General features: G+C 35.1%; 2 protein-coding genes and 3 long non-coding RNA genes across 9 annotated transcripts; 3 read left to right on the top strand and 2 right to left on the bottom strand.

Moving 5' to 3' along the window:
* The first annotated feature begins 2,325 nt into the window (after positions 1-2,325).
* On the top strand, positions 2,326-3,798 carry LOC119080725 (putative lysozyme-like protein). Its single transcript, XM_037189243.1, has 3 exons — positions 2,326-2,719; positions 3,055-3,379; positions 3,446-3,798. Exons 1-3 carry the CDS (start codon positions 2,386-2,388, stop codon positions 3,612-3,614), a joined length of 828 nt encoding a protein of 275 aa, XP_037045138.1. The 5' UTR covers positions 2,326-2,385; the 3' UTR covers positions 3,615-3,798.
* A 5,628-nt stretch (positions 3,799-9,426) lies between these two features.
* LOC119081025 lies at positions 9,427-10,325 on the top strand. Its single transcript, XR_005088417.1, has 3 exons — positions 9,427-9,830; positions 9,891-9,996; positions 10,059-10,325. It is a non-coding gene; the product is annotated as an uncharacterized LOC119081025 (long non-coding RNA).
* A 751-nt stretch (positions 10,326-11,076) lies between these two features.
* Positions 11,077-17,502, top strand: LOC119080643 (BTB/POZ domain-containing protein 6-A-like). 5 transcript variants are annotated; one of them, XM_037189060.1, is made up of 4 exons: positions 11,077-11,191; positions 12,135-13,621; positions 17,148-17,231; positions 17,295-17,502. In XM_037189060.1, exons 1-2 carry the CDS (start codon positions 11,122-11,124, stop codon positions 13,463-13,465), a joined length of 1,401 nt encoding a protein of 466 aa, XP_037044955.1. In that variant the 5' UTR covers positions 11,077-11,121; the 3' UTR covers positions 13,466-13,621; positions 17,148-17,231; positions 17,295-17,502. The 5 variants fall into 5 exon arrangements, 2 of the variants coding, with proteins under 2 accessions (XP_037044955.1, XP_037044962.1); XM_037189067.1 differs by having other exon boundaries at positions 11,159-11,316; XR_005088364.1 differs by lacking the exons at positions 11,077-11,191; positions 12,135-13,621 and adding an exon at positions 11,205-11,316.
* On the bottom strand, positions 13,724-14,255 carry LOC119081020. The gene is made up of 2 exons (XR_005088416.1): positions 14,107-14,255; positions 13,724-14,040 (listed from the first exon to the last, which is right to left on the bottom strand). It is a non-coding gene; the product is annotated as an uncharacterized LOC119081020 (long non-coding RNA).
* An 81-nt stretch (positions 17,503-17,583) lies between the features above and the next one.
* Positions 17,584-18,072, bottom strand: LOC119081031. The gene is made up of 2 exons (XR_005088419.1): positions 17,901-18,072; positions 17,584-17,846 (listed from the first exon to the last, which is right to left on the bottom strand). It is a non-coding gene; the product is annotated as an uncharacterized LOC119081031 (long non-coding RNA).
* Between the last annotated feature and the right edge of the window lie 236 nt (positions 18,073-18,308).

Below are 18,308 nucleotides of genomic sequence, written 5' to 3' on the forward strand. Positions count from 1 at the left end.
AAAAGTTTCATTATTCAAGATTTGTTTGATACTTTTCAGATAAAACTTATTAAATGTTCCGATCTTTTTTGTCATTTCTTGATAGCTTACCATGGGGCCATTCAAAATAAACCAAATTTGTCATAAGGTACACACTAAGTCGACTTCGATGAGATCTAATAATTAATATACAACAGTCTAAAAAAATAACCTTAAGGGTAAAAGAACTGGAGGTTTACTTCTAAAATGGGTGATATCACTAATTGTGACAAATATACTACCTTACAAGTAAGATATGCATACGTAAAGGTCTTACCATTGGTAATGCATGTTGAATGAATAGGGAGAATTGGTTTGTGCTTCTTAGTTTTCTTCGCCTGTAACTTGAAAGATTAATGATTTCCACAAATTGACTCATAGATTTTAGTTTATTTATTTATGACGACAATTTATGGTAAAAATAATCTAGAAAAGAATACACAGCGCAATTTGAAAGTCTACTCGGGCAGCAAGTACTCTGAAAATCCAACCTGCCAATAATTTTCAACAGACGATTGCAAACTGAGAAAAATCTTTTACATTCACTGTCAATTACAATCTCGTTATTTTAAATATTTTTACGATTATCAAGTTGGGCTGTTTGTCGTGTCTTTATATCCCGAGAATGGCATTTTATATAACTGTCGAAAATCAACAAAAGATCAAAGTTCAGTGATTGGACAACTATAGAAAGACAATTTTCGTGCGAGTAAAAAAACAATTAAAATTACTTATTTATACTCTTTGAGTCGGTTATTTTAACTAACATCAATTAAAAACTGAAAATTGAATTAATCTGTTCAAGAAGCAGCGAAGAATCCTCGAAAATAATCAGGACCTATAAACAAATTGATAGACTTACCAAGAATTAAAGATTGAACAGATCTGGATTAGTCTACTGTCTGTTCATTTTCTTGACTGACTCAGTCCATCCATAATTGACAAATCCGAGAAAGGAAAATATATAAAAAAAACACGATTGATACCAGATGGTATAGATCACGTCGTCATTAGCTTTAAGTAATTATAATCCATGTTATCAAATAAATCAGCAAATCACAGTGTCCAATCTTGAGCAAGTGAAAAAACCTAATAAATTGCATAATTATACTTTCAGTGATCGTATTATTATTGCTAGCCCACTATTAACATGAAGAAATTCTTGCGAATATCTCACACAATCTATAAACTGTTTCCCCATGTTAAATGATCAATCTTCTTTCCAAATGTCAACCAAATTAAAAATCCTACAAAAAAAGACTTATCTGAACTCGGTCCTAATATTTTTCATTCCCACAAAATGACCATAAAAATCGCGAAACGCGATCAAATTTACGCAATTGCATAACGAATCACCAAATGCATTTCTATACATTTTTGAAATGGAAGACGTTCACAGTTTCACAAAACCTTTTATGAAGAATTGAAAAACTGCGGTCGTTATTTATCTGCTGGTTTTTTTTCCGTTCGTTATTTTCTATGCAAAAATTTTGAATTTCAATCACCTATTAAAAAAAAAACGAAGATGAACGACTTGACCACAAAAAATAAATTTGTTTAGAGAGATTTGCACATTTTCCAATCTCTCATTAAAAAAATGTCTATTGTGTTTGCCATATGCGCTTCCATTAATTTCTAGCGCTAAAAACCAAATTAGAAAAAAAAAAATGTGTACGCACCATATCAAAACAAAATGATACAACAACAGCAAATCCGCAAATGCCCTTGAACGTTTTAATATGTAAATAAATTAAAGTGTAGAGAGAGACTGAGACTTATCAATCTTTGATAAATCCGCGAAAAAATGCCAATAAATTTTTGCCGATGATACCTTTCTCTCAAATCAGATTTTTCCTTGTGTAACCAATTAACCATTCACAATACGATAATGAGAATTTTTTTACTTAGCACCATACACACGAAACCAAGGAAGACTAATCAAATCGCGTATATTTATTTTATGCAAAATTGAGACGAATTTATGAGCACAATATCTAGCATAAGACACACAACTATTTACCATAAAGTCATCAAAGTTTTCGTACCACCACTTCTTATCCTAAACAACAAAAAAAGAAGCAACACATAGACGACGTTTTTTTTTCTTCTTTACCGTCTTCTCCGTGAGCGTTATACATAAATGAGTTAGGAGGTAAATATTTTCATCTTCTGCATATACCACACATCATAGTTTTCTATTTTTTTTTCTCGCCGTTTTGTCTCTTCAAACTAATTTAACGCATTTTACATTAACAGTCTCATTAGTGTGGGCAATATCGGTTTGATATAAATAGAATAACCGCTGGGTCAATCAGTCAGTTCAGTATCAGTGTTCGGTTATCGAAAGACATTATTTCACTTCCCAATATGAAAGCATTCGTGTTCGTATCGTGCTTTGTTGCCTTAGCTATTGCTCGGCCAGAAGCTGGATATTCGTACCAGCCTCCAGCTCCTCCGGCACCAGCGCCGTCATACGGTGCACCGGCTCCACCTAGTTACAGTGATAGTAGTGTAGTTGGTGCTAGTTATAGTGTTGGTGGAGAACAAAGCTATTCAAGTGGCGGTGCATTTGATTCAGGATCACAATATGTTGATACCGGTGCAAACTATAATAGTGGATCCTCGTCATACAGCAGCGGATCAGCGTTCAGCAGTGGATCGTCGTTCGGAGGCGGTGCATCTTTCGATACCGGATTCGGTGGTTAGTGTGTTACAAATTTTAGTTTGGAGAAATTCTGATTGAAATGGATTACACTTTGTGAATTATTACACCGAAAATTAAATGTGAAATTGTGGAGTGAATATTTAAAATTTAAATTTATGCACTTTGATGCTGCAGAAGTTGAATTCTTTCTCTGTCGAAACTATAGTTAAAAATAATAGTGGCCAAAATTTGCACGGATAATTCTTGGAATAGATGTGAATATTTGAATATTGCAAATTTAAAACTCAAAAGTGTAGTTCTGTTCAGTTGACGAACACGACATGAACATGTTTCCTATAAAATTGTATAAAACGAAAAACCAATTTTTCTAGGTGGTGCAGCCGCTGGCGGTGCAACTACTGTTGTCCAAAAACACATCTACGTTCATGTACCACCCCCAGAGCCAGAACAACAAAACGGTCATAATGGTGGAGCCGGCGGCGTTGTAAACCAGAAACATTACAAAATCATTTTCATCAAGGCTCCATCAGCCCCATCATACTCTGCCGCGCAACTTGCTGCTCAACAGGCCGCCAACCAGGAAAAAACCATTGTCTACGTTTTGGTCAAGAAACCCGAAGAACACACTGATGCTGCTGGAAATGCTGTTGCTGGTCCACCAGTTGTGCCAAGCAAACCCGAAGTTTACTTCATCAAGTAAATGAAATTATTGTTTCTGGTATCGCTTTGTTTAACACAAAAATTTGTCTTTGCCACTTTTAGGTACAAGACCCAAGGTGCTGGATCAGCCGGTGCATCAAGCGGTGGACAAATTAGCGGTGGAAGCGGCATTGTCGGCGGATCTCATGATGCAGTCAGTGGTGTTTCATTCGAACACAGTTCATCGCATGCCCATGGTCAACCACATCAAGCTTATGGTCCACCACACTAAATTGTGATAACAATTGATGACTCTTGACTGCCTTGTTTTCTCTTGCCGATTGCACTTCGGGCAGAGCTTTTTGTATATAAATATTTCTCTTATTTAAGTAGACTAAATATTTGATTTACTTTTAATAACGATTTTATAAAAAAGAAAAAAAATTATTAAAAAATTACTTCGGTGACAAAAAAAATCTCTTTGTCTTTTTATTCATATGCCCCATTCCAGTACGCATTAGATGCACATTAGACTTCACTTATTGTGGCCTTGAACTTAACATAGAGTCAATATTATTTTACTGATTCGCATCACAGTAAAATTGAGTTGACCAAATTCTTTTCCATTTCTTCGCCAGAGATTTTGTTTGTCTTTTTCTACAATTATTTGCTTTTCGATTTATATTTCATTTCCTATTTCCATGCGTCTGTCTGTTAACATAATTTCCATATTGATATAATCTGAATAGGTCTTTAGAGGAATTTACACACATGAACTTTAAACATAGTAAAGCCATTTCTGTATGCATTGGGTTTTTTTCTATCTCTAAATTTTTATTATTTAGTTTGCTCGAGGTATATGCAAAGTAGTTCTTTTTCTATTTTGTTTAACTTTCTGTTTTTTTCTACGTCTTCTTTTACTATTTTAATTAATTTCTATGTTTAAATGGTTAATTAATATTCAAAATATCCGCTTTTAAAACATTTTATGGGAGAAATAGAAATTATGAAGACAAATATCATAATTTTTATGTTGTAAAATTTGATGTTTTTTGTGTGATTTTGACATTAATCCGTTCTCAATTTCTTATTTAAAAAGAAGGTTTAAACATGGGATTCGTTTGCAGCATATAAGTAAACAATGTAAATGTGTCGGTGTTTTCTTTTCGTTTTTTTTTCTTCATAACTTAGATTTGACAGTAACTCAGCAGTGGTACATTTGGTGAACCCTCATATATCCCATAAAAATCTCCTTTCACTGTCGTTGTAGAGAAGTTCAACAAAATTTAGATCAAATCATAAGTAATAGTTCTAAGAAAAAAAATATCCTTTTCATCCCTATCCCTATAGTTTTTCGAACACAATGTGAAATTGACGAATAAGTCACCCCATTTCATAGTTAAATGCAAAAACTGGAATTTTGTTGATTTAGCTACGTATCAAATTAATAGACTACCGATTTCAATAGAAGGTAAGTTTTAAACAAAACTGTGGTAAACCTATTCGGAACAGAGCTAATTGAGTTACAAACAATTTTTTTTTTATCGATGGAGAACCTAATTATAAGACACTTTGTCTCGTATCATATGCCAAAAAAAGTAAAAACTTTTTTTATAAATCATTTTGAAAGTCACTAAAAACACGAAAATTTGAATAGAAATACAGTATGTCATCAAACATTTTTGTATTTCGATTCGAATTTTCGTGTTTTCAGTGACTTTCAAAATGATTTATAAAAAAAGTTTTTACTTTTTTTGGCATATGATACGAGACAAAGTGTCTTACAATTAGGTTCTCCATCGATAAAAAATAAAAAAAAATTGTTTGTAACTCAATTGAATTAAATTTCATTTTTCCTACAATTCGCCAATGTGACCTGTCCCGTTCCTATGTTTAACTGTTCAATGCTAAAAAAAACATTTTCTCTACTTGTATCGGAATAGGTATTTTCCTAACTCGTGTTAAAATATCGCGACTCGTCGGGTTTTTCTGACGTCGTTCAGAAAAAACGTTATTTCTCGATCGTGCTGAAAAGCTGTCGTTCGCCAAAAAAAATGCTTTATAAAATTTTTTTAATACAACTTTTAACGAACAGAGCTTCTCCCTTCCCTTTCCCAGGGTGCGCTCTGGTTAAGATCGCAACGTTTGACCTGCTAACTCTCACTGTATTTCGAGAAAACCCAGTACGATTATTTTAACTCAATAAATGCGTCAAGATTGCGGTTCAATTGTGATCGAAATTGCCTCTGGAAATTTAAAATCAAATAGTCGAATGTGTCCAACAATGTTGTGGTGTTTGAAATTGGCTGATTTTGCAACTGACTTTCATTTGAGAAGTAATAGAATTTGGCGTTTCATTGAAGAAATTAGATCACTAGAGAGGAATTTGGTTACAATCGTGAGTACGGTGCCGCTGAATTTTGTTGTTTTTATTTTGTTTATGGTTCGAATGTGTTGGATTTGTGAATTTTCTCGATGTTTTTTGCTGCGAATTTGTGGTGAAGTTTTCAGAGCACTCCTTTAGTCCGATTTTCCATTTTAATTGCAACTTTTTCTAAATAAAATCGTCAACAACTTGTTCAACGTTGCGATTTTATGCTGTCTTGTGAACGAATGTGATAGAAGCAACTGAAGATGAGCAGTTTTGTACTGTTCTGTGACCACCATCACATTCGGAGGTCGAAACAACGTCTTTTGCTTCAAGTTTTTTTTCCACTAAACGTGAGCCATGGGAAAGGGAAAAGCGAAAAGCTTTGTTTGTTCTCAAAGTTTTATCTTTTGTTTAGCTTTCTTATAGTCATTTCAGCTGGGAGGTAATTTCAGGGATTCTAAACGTTCTGGATAAGGACGCAACGGTTGATCTACACAGGATCTTCAACCAACAATAAACACCAAAGCAATTTCGTTTTATCAGTCGTAGTTGTTCTCGTCCCTGAGCGTTATGTATGTATGCTCAGCCCGTTGTTGTAACGTAAAAAAAGCAGCTGGATTTGTTTCAGTTTCACTATGTGAAAGATAAAACTTCGGCTTCGCCTCGGGTCGACAATCGACATCTAGTGCGAAAAAATAACTAAAATAAATAACTATTTACGCACTAGTGCGTAACAGTTTCGTACACTGACAAAAAGAGATGAAAATCTAACCTGTAGCAGGAAACTTCATCTCGAGGTAATGTACATTATCTAACACAGCTGCATTTTTCGTGTGTTGTAGCCATTGCGTAAGAAAAATGGGACAGCACAAAATTAATTATTCTACGGTTTTGATGACGGCTCTTTCCCCTAATAATGCTAAAAAAATGTCTTAGTGTTATCTATCTGTCTCTGCAAATTTGCTCTCTGTTGTTCCTCATGAACGGACTGGATGTCGTCACAACCATAACTTTAACCGACTGTTGAATTCTTGAACCTAAAAGCGACCGAAAGAATCGAAACTATTACTAAATTTGCTGATTTATACCGGCAATACCAACGGTTACCACAGTATAATCTCAACCGTAATGCGCAAGAATTATGAGAAGAATGGGCAATTATCTTCCCAACCGTTTGATTTATAAAGAAAAAAATCGTTTGTCTTGTCTTTACCGGTCGTATATTCATTAATTAAGAATGACGTGATATTTAAAGGTTTATTTTTGAATGCCTACTTTCCAAATTAATAAAAGAAGCAAAAAAGCATTTGTATCAAGGTTAGATCTAGATGAATGTGAACCTCCGATATGAACGCATAATAGGCAGGCATCTTAGTTACATGATTATATGATTATTACAATCATAACTTATAATCTTCCTCCATATCTACAAAATTTGAATTGAGCCATAACCGCATAGTCTCACAAAGTAGTATAGCTCTATAAACTATATTAGTCGTTTAATAATAATAATTTATCAGAATAAAAAAAAAAACATGGAAAAGGCTGAGGATTGATTGCAACAGTCAAGATATGAGAAATTTAATTAATATTGAGAATAACATTGTGCTAATCCTAAGTTTATTTTATTACTGTGACAACATTCAAAATAGTGAAAGTAAATCTAATCGTTTTGGCATGGTAATATAGATATCAAAGTAAGACAACAACAACAAAAAAACAGAAATATTTTTCTACTTCAAGAGATGTTTGCATTAATTTTGGGATCGTATCTCGCTATCGTATATGCAAATTAAGATGAAAAAGATTTCATAAAAGAATAATTTTATGGTGCTGTTGGCACCACAACAATAAAAGGATCTGTTTGTTCAACGAATGTGCTTCAGCTGGAAAAGTGAGGCAAAAACAAAAGGAGAAAAAACAGCTGGCGACATGGGTAAAGATTGATATACAATCCTCACTGTAACCTAAATAGAGAAAATGAAAAGGCGAATCAAGGTCCATCAATTTGTTACTTGTTTTTAAAATCAAACGTTCTAAAACTTATCTCTTTAATGGTAATACGCCAATACCCTCTCTAGCAAACAAACTTCGTTTAGACGATGTCAAAATAACTCCTTATTCCTTTGTTTTAGGAGAATGCACTGACCGTCACAAAAGACATTTTTCAAATAAAAGATTTTTGGTTCATGAATATCTCTCCTCGTTTGTGGAATCATACACTGTTGACTAATTTCTAATTTTACCATCTTATGAAGGTAGTTAGGGAGAGGGTATTAGGTCCGCATTTTCTGTTGTATTCGAACTATATTGAGCGAAGCACAAAATGATTTTACAAAAATTAACTCAATTATTTCTGTGACTAGATTTGTTTGCGGTGGGATCAGTTACAGGATTCTTCCATTAACTTATACATCCGTCCAGCATCCTATCACTAGTAGTTTGGTGGTCTATTTACATTTACTACCTCATTCTTCATCTGTGTAAAACATTACAATCGAATGAGGCGTAACAACAAAATCTCTACATTCTCCAACTCGATGTGGACGAAGACCCAGCCGAGCTGCAGTAAGCTAGACACATTTGTAACCTTACAATCATAGCACTGAATCAAGCACTAGAATCGATTTTTTTTGACAGATATTGAGCCTGTGTAATATGATCTGCCACAAAACAAACACCATTGTTTGAACCGCCACAAGTATAAATTTAATGAGAGCCTCTAGTATGGCAAAAATTTTAATTTTTTCGCAATTCCGGTCCATAATCATCACCTTTCCATGCATCCATTTAATGTCGTTTTGAAGGTATTTATTTCACTGTATTCCTGGACACAGTGCGATATTACCTTTTTTTCGCACGCAGTGCGGTATCAACTTTTTTTCGAACGCTAAATAACCTATTACCTTCAACGAAGGCTAAATTGTTATAAATAAAAATCTTGCATTGACCAGAAATCGAACCCCCGACACCAAAAGGTTTTTGAACACAAAGCAGCGACTATAGCCATTCGGCTATAGATCACACAATTATACCGAACGTATTGTTGAAGCGTATATACTAAGCATTGACTACTCGATTTCATTTTACGCGTCACTTTACATCACATTGCAATGTGTATTATAATGCAGTCTTCTTGATCGTTCAAATGAATTTCTGTATACACAAGAATTTTGGAACAAAATGTAGGACATGTTTTGCATTGGAAAGGTGATTATGGCCCGAAATTGCGAAAAACGTTGTATCTACACGACATCTCGGCTTCGCCTCGGATCGACAATCGACATCTAGTGCGACAAAATACCTTCATACCTACCTTGGTAGATAAATAACTATTATCCCACTTTAAAATGTAGACAAGTAGGTCATTTCAAACAGATTCATAGAAATTGTATTCTTTAAAGAAAATTTGTCAATAAACAATCAGATGTAACATTTAATTATCGAAACCAAAATGCTGTCAACAACTGGAGCATGTGTGTCCAAAATTTTGTACACAGGCAACTCAAGTCTTTTATAATGACAACATATAGTAGGGTTGCATATGCAGGTCCCTCTTGGAAAATCTGTTCTACTGCTTGGTTGCAGATGCTATGTTACAGTCAAAGGCATAATTGACAAACATCCATCCAAAAACAATGGGTTTGAACAAAATAACAACTTATAGTAACTTCAACTTCGAGTTTACAAAAACCCGATGCATAATTTAATTAGTTGAGTGACGATTTCGTCAGTCAAGTGACCTGACTCATCCACCAGGTGGGGCCTAGTTTAAAATTCTCCAAACATTACAAAATGAATTGTTTGACTTCAATTGCATCATTGTCATTGATAGAACATCGTGTGTTTGTGCGTTCAGTGTGTCGATTGCATCGTCCGTAAAAAATCATGACCACATTGAGTGGCCAATTAATTTTCGTTTTCGTAGTATTTCTGATTTATTTGCTACCTCGCGTTTACAAGAATTTTTTGTTAACTTGTATCGTGTACTTGGTGTTAATAGTTGTAGACGGCGATCAGTATTTCAAAAAATGTGCTTTTTCAGACCGTTTCTGTAAAATGGTGAACATTTCATTCATTGCTGTTTTTGGCATCCATTTGATATTTGGCCTATTGTTGATAGTCGGTGACATAAAAGTAACACAAAGTTTTTGCTCTTATAAAGATGAGTTCGAACTCAAGATCTTTTTTTTTAAGAAAAAATATAAACTTATGATACCATGGCTTCTGTGGTGGTTCGTACCTACAATCGGCATTATCTTTATCGCTTCAGTTCACGACTATCTTTACTTGGCCCTGGCAGGTTTGTGTATTATTCCGTTTCCCGAGAAATGTTGTCAATGTTGTTTGTATGTGGAATTTTAGGGTGGATCGTTGCGATGTGTCTGGATATATATTTCTTTAAATATAGAAAATACAAGGCTTCGGCAGAAATGCCGAAAGTGGCGAAAGATAAGCCTGGGCGTAAATCGATCAATGATAGCAGTGAACTTCAATTAGCTCCTACCATATCGGCGAATTTCCAACAGTCCGATTTGTGGTGCTGAGTGTAAATCAATCGAATTGTTTTTCATTTAATTTTAATTAGAATTTAGCAAATGTTTAGAAAATTAAATAAATTCGGATAGCTTTCTCAATTTGATTCGAATTCGAAATTTAACGTCGGCGAAAAATGGGTGTAGTTTTTCCAGAATCTTAACTTCAACACAATTGAAACTACCAGCGAGAATACCTGAAGATCGCAATGGTTAATTTTTTCAAAGAAAACTATCACAGCACAGCTACTGCTATGACACAATGTATCGTATTTTTAAAAAGCTGAACAATTTGATTGTCCGTTATGAATAACCGTACAATTGTACAACATTCGCTAAAGTTGCACAGTAGATGTCATGTAATCATTTAATTTAACTTTGAAAGTTCTGAATAGCAAAGAAGCTTTGAAGCTTTAAAGCTACGAGCGAATTTAAGTTTTCATATCGAAGATGGTTGCGTATACGCATGAAACTGTTTTCGAATGAATTTGTCATTAGTGCGGGTGATTTGTGAATTTTTAACAAAAACATCACTGACATGATATTGATAATTCCACGGCAGAGTAAAGTAAACCTTTACTTTACTCTGCCGTGATATTTCTGGATTGTATGACTATATAAACTTCTTAAGGATTAGGCAAACACCTTTGCTTATTTCAGAGAAACAGTGCACCTATAGGTGCTAAATTATGTCAAAATGACCTATGAACGAATTGTTTTTCATCAGAAAATAACGATTCGTTTATACCAGCCGCCGATATTATAAGTAACGTGTGATTTGTTTGTATTGAGGCTATTTATTTAAATGCTTCGCATTAGATCATTGTTAAATAGTGATACATGGCCCCCAACTATACCGAAGAGAAATGCGTACATTCGAATGATAATTTCGAATGAAGGAGAGAGTGAGCGCGATTGCAAAAGAAACATCAAAATCATATGATATCAGAAAAGATCATTATGGAAAGTCAGTTGTTTTAATTCAAAACATTTCCATTCACGAAGAAATTGGTCTGTAAATTTTATTCGGAAAATTTGTTAAACGAGATTGAAAGTATCAGAATTTTTGGCACACAGAAGAATCCAAAGTAAGATTTAGAGTTATTTCACGGCCATAAAAACAGTAGTTCAGTGGGTACACTTAGTACATCTGATGGAAAATTTATTTTGTTTTGTGAATGTAGAAATTGCCCGGTTCATCATACAAAAGTGATAAAGAACGTTGAAACCATGTGATTGAAAATTTATTTTGATGTTGACGAGTTTGATGAGTTCAAGGTTTTTAAAGTGAACACAAACACAGAAACGGTAATTGAACGATATAGCAAAATTGCAATCCAGTTTGGCTCACTGAAACTTGTATGTGGACGACAGTGGCTTCAAATGAATCACTATAGTGTTGACAAGATAAAGGTCATGACGTGTTCGCCTTAAATGACAGACTTCCAGTTAATCAAGGCAATAAATCAATGATTTTAAAGTTAGTCGACCCAGAACACATCGAGCATCATTCAAGTCTTGAAAGCATAGGGTAACGGCACCGGTTACGAGTCTCCTCTATTTTAGTTACGAGACCCTGTTTCATCTCGCTTACGCATACGCTGGCATCAATCAGACCTCTATTTCACTACTCGTAACTCGTCAAGGCTCGTTTCCGTTACCCTACTGGAGAAAGGTCTCTCCAACGTTTTCAGGTTCGCCCAATTCTCTCCCAACTCAGGGAAATCAGTGAATATTTTTGAAATTATGAGATTACAAAACAGATTTTCATCAAATTAACTAATTGTCATAGCATAAGAGGAAGAGAGCTACTGTTTTAAACCGAAGAAACTTTGTTTTGGTATCATTACAATGTGCCGACTACTCAGAAAATTGGAAGACACTCAATGCCTTCTTATCTTTTAAGGTTCCGACATGACGCAAATTTATGAACATTCCCAGAAAAGAGAACTGAAGAACTATCACATCAATTCCAATCTTTACAAGCTCTATAAAAACAACAACATCACCGACGTTCACTTCATATTCACCGATGAGAAAAAGCAAATTGCTGCCAACAAATGTCTCCTGGCCGTTGCAAGCCCTGTATTCGAGAAAATGTTTTATGGTGAACTGAAGGAACCTGGAGACATCACAATTGTTGATGCGACACACGATGCATTTTTGGAATTCCTTCAGTTTTTCTACTGTGATAAATTTGAACTAACCACGGATCACATAAGTGAGGTGCTCACCCTGGCCGACAAGTACGATGTTGCTGGCCTGATCAATTTGTGTGTACAGTTTTTAGAGTATTACTTAACTGACCAGACGGTGTGCTGGGTGTATGATTTAGCGCTAATGTTTGATCTAGTTCATCTGATTAATTTGTGCCAAGAGAAAATTTCTTTGGAAACCGTAACAGTATTCACATCTGAGTCATTCCGAGCATGCGGAGCGAATATTTTGAGCAGAATTTTGGAAATGGATGAACTAAGTTGTGACGAAATATTTGTTTTCCATCAGGTTATGGAATGGGCAACGGAAGCATGTCGTCGGTCGATGATCGAACCGACCATGGAAAACAAAAAATTGGAGCTTGGACAATGTTTTGATTTAATTCGATTTCCTACGATGTCATCAGAGCAATTTTCGGTTTGTATTGCGGAGGACGGTCTGTTAGATGGTAGTGAGCTAATTGACATTTTGGGATATCTAACGCTGAGGCGAACTCTAAAAACAAAACGATTTTCCACTCAACCGAGATGCGGTATACCGGCGTGGACAAAAGATAAGACAATCGTTAATTGTGACCGCAGATCTTTGCCGAATCTTTGTAAATTGGTTACCAGATGCCGGGACGTAACGAATTTTTCCGTTAACGAACGCATTTTGCTGGGTCAACTGGGATTCAGTACATTCAAAAGTGAATCGGTTGATCACAAACATGGTCAATTAGTCATTAAACGGTCTTCCTGTCGCGAGCTTCCATTGCACAGTCAGACCATTGAAATATCCACAAGTTCGTTCACCAAAATAATGCTACAGAAACCGATCATCTTGCAACCATTCGAGCAATACGAAATCGAAACGAAATGGGAGTTGGATGACGGCGAATCGTTACTGTTTCGAACTGACTGCCGTAGCGAGGTAATGCTTGATGGAGGCGTTCGGTTCCAATTTCAACCGGACGAAAATTTAGATTACGATAATGTGAGTGAAGGACTGGTGTATGGATTGTATTTCAAAAAGTGGTGAAATAAAGGGGGAAGCCCAGTATGTCTTGAAGAAAAGTCTTTGCTTAAAGATGATGGTTAGATATGGATGTTCAATTCAGTCAAGTGGAAACAAGTTCTTCAATACGTTTAAAACTGAACGGTCATAAGCAGCGTCGATAAAATTACAGATGTCGAGGTGAGTTTTATGTGATGAAGAAATTCTTACCTTATTCGTAGCTATTTCTCTTAAAATACCTCCGCACTTGTTCCTGAATTAAAATTGAATTTTCTACCAGCCTTACTTACAACTTAGCTTTCCTTTATTTTTTGACTATTCACATTTTGGGCTTGGAGCTGCCTTTATTGAATCTGTTTTTCTCACTATTCACAAGTGCCGTCGTATCGTCTTCTTCAAAAGAATATCCCAGTAAGGTATTAATAGCAGTGACCAATTTACCGAAAATTGAAGGTTTTGCTTTGAAAGTTATATCTAAGGCTCGATACAAATCACTCGGATCATTCGATTGAACTTTGCACGATTTCGAATCTGCATAGAAGTAAGTCTGACTATTATGTGAAACGGCTGTTGTTTCTCTTTCGATTATATTTGATGTACTGCAAAACGAGCAAATATTCAAAAATTGAAAATAAAAATAAAAAAAAAAACGGCGAGTTACTTACTCTGATGAATATGTTCGTTCTTTGGAATGAATTTTTACATTTCTAATGTCGAAATTATTCGATTGTTTACTAAAATTGTCCCTCCAATCGCGAGACATGATACACTACTGTAGGTTTACTAATATCACTGAGAGAATGTTTTCATAAGGAGATGAGTTCTACATTTGAAACAAATTAATGATTACAATGTTTGTTTACATCTGTTATCAGGATTGTTATGAACCCCGACAATCGAAAGCTAAAGTCCCAATCAAGTAATTTATTTTTGGTTTGAAAAATCAGAGCCTTAGAATGGATGAAGTCAGTGGAAAATACCCGAACGATTAGCCTGGACGACTTTGGTGACTGATAAAACATTTCCGCATCGCCTGTGTCAAGTCAACGCACTACAAGCAAAAGTGATCATAGTCGTCAGCTGCCAAATTGTTTTGTGTGAAATAGTTTATATTTGTGTGACACACTGTCAAGTTTCAATACTCTAATTAGAGTTGCCTATTTGGCAGCTGTAATTCCAAGCAGTTTTGCTTGAAGTTCGTTGGTACCATGCATGTGTCATGTTTGCTTAAAGTTCGTTGATCAAGCTCACCATTCGTCTTAAGATTTAAGGTATATATCGACAAAACAACATATTTTACTTTCATCCGGTGATTTCGTCGCTTTCCATGTATTTGGGTAGATTTCAGGCACTTTCGCATGTAACCACGACAGAGTAAAGTTTATTTTACTCTGCCGTGATGTAACCAAAACAGGGTTTTGCTCAGGGCCGACTTATCGATTTCAGCGCCCAGTGCTGTTAAAAGGAGGATTAAAGAGATTCACGAGCGGAGCAAGCGAGAAATTCTGTTTTTTTGTACGGAAAATAGCTATTTTCAAGTGCTCGCTATTCTATTTTCTCAACGCTTTTTGTTGCTACAGCGCCTAGGCTTTAAACAACAACCGGAAATAATTCATAATAGAAACTCTTGAAGTGCGCTTTCGCAGTAAATTCTGCATCGCCTAGATTATTACAATTCACACCAAATCGTCTAGCCTAATGGTTTGACCCGGTCAGTCAGTTGTTAAACAGAAATTATTTATATTCTCGGAATTATTGCGAAAAATGAATGTAAACAAAAACAAAGATTGTAAATAATGATGTCGACCGCATGTATATGAAAATAAGAAGAAGAAGGATGGAACATCCATCGCGGTTAATTGATAACATTCTATGTCATAAAGTGATTAATACATTAATTCGGAGTAGAATTGATAATGTCAATCTTGTTAAATACTCTGCAATCGCAACGTGAATTTGATCCCCAAAACCTTGCTGAGTCAACCGTTGGAGAACTCAAATTACATCACTTTTTAGGACCTATTTTTATTACATGTTTCCTTCTTTCATCGTAATAACATACAAAAGTTTCGTTGCATCAATCGAACCGTGTATGCATAAAGCATAATGGTGATTTTTACAACTCAGCATCGTAATGTGCGAGCACTGCACACTTTAGATGTCAATGTTGTGAGAAACGCTTTATGCAACTCAGTGCAAAGGTATTTATTAGGCACACTAGCTACGATTTGTAGCCTAAGACCTCGTTTGACACATCTAGTGCCTAATGCATTTTGAACTCGGTTGCATAAACTACAACTCTAAATTTTGTGGAATAATTCATTGAGGACGTGCTCTTTATATCAGTATATTGCTTGTCAATGGGTCAATGGGTTTGTTGTGTATTTACCTCAGATAGGTAAACTTCTGAACGCGAGATCAACTTTCATTTCATTAACGGTTAAAAAAACTCTAGCTTTTTCAGTGAGATTGAGATACCCACGAATAGTACATTACTATGCAAGGGAAGTAAAGTGATATCTCGTATCCAGATGAGAAAAAGTATCCGAGGGCGGCAGCCCGAGGTACTTTTACTCATCGTGATACGAGATATCACTTTATTTTCCGTGTGTAGTACGACGTTTTACTATGCGAGTGATGTAAAGGTTATTGCCTATACATGTAATAGCCTTATTACATGCACCAGCATAGTAAAATACCTTTCATACTTATAGAAATTTGTTTGATAAACAGAATCCGCGATTGTGAAACTTCTTTCAGAATGCAATCCATGTGACTGACGAACTAGTAAAATACCTCTGATAAATTGAAAATTTTGCAATGTAGCCCTGTTTGCGTGCGCTTTTCTGTACAATTTTCCATATCAGTTTCTGCCCTTGCTTTAACCTCCATTTACAATGCGTATGTACCACAAAGTCGTTAAAGAAAGATTTGGAATCAGGAATTCAATTTAAGAAATTGTTTCAGTTGTCAATGTAAGTTGATTAAACAAAGTCGTTGCCACAAGATTATTATTTCGAGAATAAGGTAGGTAACTTAACGATTTACTGTAAAATTAACAGACTCTGTCAGGCTGCCGTAACTTCAGCGAGCAACACGGAAGACAGACTTTTGGTTTGTTCTTCGACGACAGAACAAAAGAAAAGTTAGATATCTATTTCGTGTTGTTCTGTGGGAGCTACAGTAAGTGTTGGTTACTCATTGACTATTCTTTCACTCCTCTCATATTATGCCTGTTAAACTGATTTTAACAATCGACATATCGAAATGATTCAATTATCTTCTGTATTTAATAGCTTCTTCAGTTCTTAAGTCTCGTAATTTGATGTTTCAAGTTGCTTTTTTAGGCCTAATTAAAATATCAACTACAATGTGAAATCACAGTTCACACTTAAGGTGGCCTCAGAGTCGTCTGTTTTCATTCCATGTTGCCTCCATGTACGTGACAGTTGTCATTTCAAATAATAATGCTCTATTGTATGAAATGTCTACTGTCATGTATGTAGATGGATGCAAAACGGAATGAAAACGGATGACTGTGAAATCAGACTAAACATGTTCAAAACAAACAACACACACTATCTAATGAGGCTATTTTAGTACACATTTTAGTAACAAAAAGCGCGAAATATTTGATTTTTCATATTTATGAGTTGTTATTGCAAACGAAAAAAGTACAATTACTCCTTGTTTTCTGCTGTTACAGAATAATGTCTGATAAAATTAGAGCAGTTAGCGGATCCAGCAGAACGACTATCGTACAATCACAAAAAACGGTTACTGTAGATCGGTAAGTACTTCAAAATATGTGACATTAAATTGTGACGAATGAATGAAAACAACGCTTTCACAGAGGTTATAACCTACAAGTTCACAATGATAGAATGGTTGGTGTAACACTCGATCATAGTGGGGGATATGCTACAGCTGGATATGAAACTAAGAAAAGAGTGTGTCTTCAAAACTCAACGGACAAATACGCAGCCTATGACATTTTAAGCAAGACTTTCAAATGAACCGAACTTCATTGTATCTAAATAAAAACTTGTTTCTTAGGTGTATTTAGGTGAATTTAATATTATGCTGGATTCCGGTCAAGTCAGGTAACAACATCCTATTGGATTTTTTGTTAAAAAAAATTGCCAGGCCCGGGTAGGGTATTTGAAAAAAAATCATTTATTAATTTGCGTTGTACGTAACAGTAACATTCTTAGAATGTTTAGTCGACAGTGGTCTCATGGTTGGTCTGTAAGTGACTTTTTTCGCTTCAACACCGCAAATTTCAACGCTGTTATCGCTTTCCGTTTTTCCATTAACTCTTACGTACTTTTTGTCGCTATACTCAAAACGGCCCTTACCTATATTGAAGCCAAAAAATTGTGTTCGCGACGCTTTCATGTTGAAACTGTTCAAAAATAAATGATGGAAAACTTGCCGAAAATTTCTATTTATTACTCACGATTTTTGATAGTGAAGATGCTTATCACACTCTATCCGAAAAGTTTTTTCCATTTCAGTTACTCAATCCTAAATATAAATGTGGCGACTTTCTAACTAACGAAAATGTATATGTGGGCAGAGAAATTGTTTAAACTGAATTGCATTAATATTCCGTTAATAAATCGTGTTGTCGATATATTGTTGTCACAACAGACTATGTTGTATTGGTCACTTTTTAGAGATAACCTTTCATAAATCGGTCGAAAATTTTCACGAGAATTCGTAGGACTTCAATATAATAGTCGATTATACGTTTACATGGGACTGTGGGAAATGATGCTTCGAAAGGGAAATAAGTCTTCTTTAGAGAATTAAAAGCTCTCATTAATCACTTACTACTTCATACTACAAGTAAGTTACATTGGAT

The sequence above is a fragment of the Bradysia coprophila genome, chromosome X (assembly GCF_014529535.1).
Source record: "Bradysia coprophila strain Holo2 chromosome X, BU_Bcop_v1, whole genome shotgun sequence".
Taxonomy (NCBI): domain Eukaryota; kingdom Metazoa; phylum Arthropoda; class Insecta; order Diptera; family Sciaridae; genus Bradysia; species Bradysia coprophila.